The sequence below is a fragment of the Triticum urartu genome, chromosome 6, assembly GCF_003073215.2.
Source record: "Triticum urartu cultivar G1812 chromosome 6, Tu2.1, whole genome shotgun sequence".
NCBI lineage: Eukaryota > Viridiplantae > Streptophyta > Magnoliopsida > Poales > Poaceae > Triticum > Triticum urartu.
In genome coordinates this window covers 137,634,196-137,638,894 of record NC_053027.1, presented here as the reverse complement: position 1 = coordinate 137,638,894, position 4,699 = coordinate 137,634,196, and the positions used below count along the sequence as shown (strand labels likewise).

Below are 4,699 nucleotides of genomic sequence, written 5' to 3'. Positions count from 1 at the left end.
ACTAGCTAGAGTTGCGAACTCTGAAACATAAGCATAGGCATTAGATTGTGTATTCCTCAGTCATCCAAAGAGGTACTATTTCTAGATCGATGAGGTTGCACGTCATCAGTGCAATTTATAGCCTTATTATGCATGCAAGCACATATCATATATGTTGTGCCAGTGTTCCTCGGTTTAGCAATAATTTGGCTGTGGGCATCCTCAGTGGTGATCAAAAGTTTTTTCTCTCTCTCAGTGTATATATATCCTGACATTCTTCCTTTTTATCCAAGAAAAATATAGTTTTGTTAGTTGATACGAGGGCAAGTGTCCGAAGTTACATTTGCACCACAACTCCACAAGTCACACAGCAATGCAAGAATTCAAAATTATGCCCATGTTCCAGACCCAACCAATAAGAATTAATTAACAATATGTTTTTGACGATATACATGTGTCCCATGATCAATGCATGGAAGCTTGCCACATCAGCATGCAAGATCACAAAATAATTAGATTACAAATTTACAACCGTCATAATTAATTAATTTAGAACACGTACAATTACACAACAGATCATCTTAGTTAGACCTTGAGCATCATCATGACATAGACATGTGATGCATCACTATATGTGTAAGATCATCCTGATCGACGCATAATTTCTTCTATAATTTCCTTGATTCCATGCACTCAAGCTATACTTATTTAGCCACATGCACCCGGTTAAGCAAAAAGCTCTAGTTAACTTAATTCGGTCGATCGCTTGATTTACCCGTAGATCACCGACGAGCTGCCCATCCTCTGGGCTCCCATGTGCGGCCGCCGGGGGGACGGCCTCTCGAGCTTCGACCCCATGCCGCTGTCGAATCCTCTGCTACCAGCGGAGTCGCCGGACATGGTCATCATCGGCTTCGCTTCGTACATGGAGTCTATGTCGTCCATCATCGGCGGTGCCATCTGGAGTAGCTGATCGCCCTTGTCATCCTCGTCGCCGTCGTCGTCGTCACCCCACATCATAGGGCTCTTGCCTCCGGCGTACTGGTTGGACCTCTTCTTCCCCAACGACCCAATGCCGCCGCCATCGCTGCACGCGAAGAAGCTCTCCATTGGCTGCTGCTGCTGCAGGTCTAAGTGACCGCCTCCGTAGAGGTGCAGGTCCTGCAGGGAAGGGAAACCCATGGAAGCCGGGCCAATGTCCTTGATGGAGCACACGTCCAGGACGCCGGCGTGGCTGCCTAGGGATTTGTACCCGGCAGTAGGGCTCGCCGCGACGTCGCCGGTGGCAAGCGTCTGGTATGCTTTCTCCAGGATGGACTGCATGTACTTTCCCTGGGCTTCAATCCTCATTTGGAGGTGCTTCTGCACCTGCGTGTCAATTGTCATGTACTCATGTTCATGCATGCATGAGCTAACTAATTTAAGCATCATTAAGCTACACAATTAGTGACAACCTAGTAAGCAATTAAACTTGATGACAGTGTTTTTGCATGCATGCATGTAAGATGTATCTAAAAGTTGAGGAGCATGAGCTGCATGGGAAGGTGGTAAGGTGCTCAGGAGGAAAGGGGAGTTGAGTAAACTTCCTAATGTTCTTAAAAGGAGAAAAATAAACTTCATGAGAAATTGACAGTCTTTTTAACATCCACCCATGCGTACTTTGATTCTTGGTTGATTAATCACCTCTAGTTGCTCATGCAGCCTCCTTTGAACCTCCATTTGCATTCTGATGGCCTCGTTCATGTGCACGTTGCGGCTGAAATTAAGATTCACAAACGGTAAAGGAAAAGTGGTGAGTGAAAAGCTTAATAATTGGGATATGAGTGAACGCAGAGTAATTAACATACTCTACTTCTTACTAACTGATTAACTTACTCGTTCATGTTTCTCCCCATTATGCCTGAAGAAGAGGCCGCGTTTCTATGCATCTCCATTGCTGCCGCAGCTGCGAAAAAATTTCAACAACACGAAGATATAACATATATACCGGAGTAGTAGAGTAGTCATATGCACAATTTTATCTTCACAATTGAATCGCATGAGTTAGCTCTTACCATCCTTAACTGCATGATCGTTGAAGTCCTTGTGTGGCTGCTTTCCCAGCCTGAATTTCTGCACATGAAAAGACCAAACAGATTAGCCAGCATGCATGTGTGAGAGAGCGCATCATGCCAACAAGAATTAGACCTAACCCTAATTAGAGGGTGCAACAACACACACATGGCCGGACGCACCTGAAGGTGGCTCTTGAGGTGGTAGAGAGTGAGCCCCTTGACCCCCATGACCCTCATGATCGTCTTCGGCGTCGCCTCTACAACAAGCACAAAATTCTCAGCGACGGAATTAATAATTAAAAAAAGTGACGAGCACGCAGCACATGAAGGGTTTTGGAGCCGTACTGTCGGGGCCGCCGAGCTGGGCGACGGCGTCGACGAAGCGCTCATGGAGCTCCACCGTCCACCGGAGGCGCGGCTTGGGGTCGGTGGTGAGGACGAGGCCCGAGTCGCCCTGCACGCACATGGGCGCCCCGCCCCCCTGCACCGCCACCGCGCCAGCGCTGCTGCTAGTGGCCTTCTTGGAAGAGAACATTCTTCTCTTGTACTATTCTCCCCTGCCGCTGCCTCTCCTCTCCCTAGATCTCCCGGATTGAGCGCGTAGGGGGATTGGATTGGAGATTCAAGGACAAGGAATAGGGTTCGATCGCCCGCCCGCCTCCCGCGCTACGAGGCGACGCCGAGAGACCCCTTCTTGTTGCCCTCGTGGTCGTGGCGCGCTGGTCTGTGTGTGGTGGCTGGCTATAGCTAGCTAGGTCTGCGTTGGGGTGGTGTCTTCTTTCTTTCTCGCTTGCTTGGCCGGGCTGTGTGGCTTTTGCTTTCTTTTCCTCCCCTCTCTTTCTTGCGAGGAGTCTTCACCTACAAACCCCCCCATGGGTGATATTCTATCATGGCGCAGAAAAGCAACCAGCTCGAAGGCTCCCCCTCCCGCCTTTGGCAAAAGAGGAGAGTCGTGGGGTCTTTTGAAGCCTGCTAATTAGTGATATTCGTCTACTATCATTTTTATTATGGGCCCAATACGATCGAGCATCATAGACACTGTTCATAGATACCTAAGCTAATAATATCAGAGGAAGACAGAAGAAAAGCTAATATTGGTTTTAGTTATTCATTCATACATGTTCATGCATATGTAGTAGGATTAACCGGCTTATATAAACTGAGTAAGTTACGCAAGATACCCCCGCGTCGCCCCTCCGCTCGGGCCACTCGGGTGGCTCCCCAACCCTAGCCGCCGTCGGGGCCTAGCCCATCTTCCTCCCCTCCTCCCGCCGCTGCCGGAGGACGCCGCCGGCTTGCGCCCGAAGGCCGACGGCGGTGGCGGGGGCTCTTCCTCCCTCCCGCGTCTCAAGGGTGGCGGGGCCCCAACATGCGTGAAGGTACAGTCGATCTAGAAGCGACGGCGTTGGCTTCGACGGCGGTGGCGGTCGGCCCTGCCTCGGGCCACGGGCGGCTGGCCTAGATCGGGCGACGGCACGATGCGGTCTTCGGCGGCATGTCATCTGGCTTTAGATCGGCGGCGACGTCGAGGGCCTGGTGGACTGCTTGGCGGCACCCATGGCAGATCTGTTCTGGTCGGCGTAGCCAGTGGTGGTGGTCATCTTCTTCGTCGGCGGTGGCCGGCCAGAAGCTTGGTGATCGGATCTCGAGATCCATCATCTAGTCCCGGCTGCGAGTTGGGGAGACATGGTTGCCGGTGAAAACCGAGCCGACGGCAGGCGATGGCGGCATTCTACGCCGTTACCTTGATGAAGGCATCGTCGTGTAACTACTGTCGATGCTCTGGGGGAAACCCTAGGATCTGGTGTTCCAGATCGGACGATGGCGGCACTGCGGTGTCGTTTCTCTCTTGGGAGCATCGTTTGTGGAGCAGCACTGGAAGTCAGAGGCATGAGGAGGAGCGGCTTCGTCTTGCACGGAGCTTCGGTGGAGATGTCAAGTCATGCTTGACCGACAGGTGCTACGCTTTGTCATGCCTGGTCGGCAGGTGCTACGCATGACAGATCTTACAAGGACTTCAAGCTGTGTCGGCTGGTGGTACTTGGCAGCATGTTGCTGAGGTGTATCAGTGGCGACCGCGACGTGCTCAGCTGTTTGCACGCAGGGAGGAGGTGCCGCTGGGCGCCATGGTGGCGTCGACGATAGCTAGACCGAGCAAGGTTGATGCATCAGTATAGTTCTGAAGATGGAGCGGTGGCAGTTGGAGGCGGCGGCCTCTGAGAGCACGCCGGACCAGTGTGTGTCCCAGACCCGGCAAGTGGCTAGGTTGGGGTATCGGGTCTTAGATGTTAGGCTTAACTGCGATGCCTGTTTGGTATTAGGCCCAGGCTATCTGTGCCCCTTCATCAACTGGATAGGTGTAGCGATAGTTTGTTGCTTAGAGAACGACTTTTGTCTTACTGTTGTATGACTTTGTAAGGTCTTGTGAGAATAATTAATAAAGTGACCGTATGCATCGCCCAGATGCAGAGGCCGGAGATCATCCTGCTTTTCTAAAAACACAAAACCCACCACGATTGTTACTAGGTATTTATAAAACCGCCGGTTTTGATTTCTTTTTCAACAAATCACCGGTCCGATGCAACTCTTCACAAATACCACTAATGCCCGGCTAAGCATGCTGTCAAACCATGCCCCTTAAAAAAAGCATGGTTTGACAATATTCC

The 4,699-nt window shown here is 51.1% G+C and overlaps 1 protein-coding gene across 2 annotated transcripts; it reads right to left on the bottom strand.

Annotated features, from left to right (window-relative positions):
• Positions 1–377: 377 nt before the first annotated feature.
• On the bottom strand, positions 378–2,910 carry LOC125517294 (myb family transcription factor IPN2-like). Of its 2 annotated transcripts, none has more exons than XM_048682484.1 (6): positions 2,379–2,910; positions 2,214–2,290; positions 2,034–2,091; positions 1,855–1,924; positions 1,639–1,735; positions 378–1,347 (listed from the first exon to the last, which is right to left on the bottom strand). In XM_048682484.1, exons 1-6 carry the CDS (start codon positions 2,566–2,568, stop codon positions 751–753), a joined length of 1,089 nt encoding a protein of 362 aa, XP_048538441.1. In that variant the 5' UTR covers positions 2,569–2,910; the 3' UTR covers positions 378–750. The 2 variants fall into 2 exon arrangements, with proteins under 2 accessions (XP_048538441.1, XP_048538442.1); XM_048682485.1 differs by having other exon boundaries at positions 1,663–1,735; positions 2,379–2,909.
• Positions 2,911–4,699: the final 1,789 nt, after the last annotated feature.

What these genes read in the sequence shown, in the direction of transcription:
- LOC125517294 (XM_048682484.1), bottom strand. Translation starts at nt 2,568, where the DNA reads ATGTTCTCTTCCAAGAAGGCCACTAGCAGCAGCGCTGGCGCGGTGGCG. An exon ending in ACCTCAAGAGCCACCTTCAG is followed by an intron (nt 2,092 to 2,213) that starts GTGCGTCCGGCC and finishes TTTCATGTGCAG; the next exon opens with AAATTCAGGCTGGGAAAGCA. An exon ending in ATGGGGAGAAACATGAACGA is followed by an intron (nt 1,736 to 1,854) that starts GTAAGTTAATCA and finishes TCTTAATTTCAG; the next exon opens with CCGCAACGTGCACATGAACG.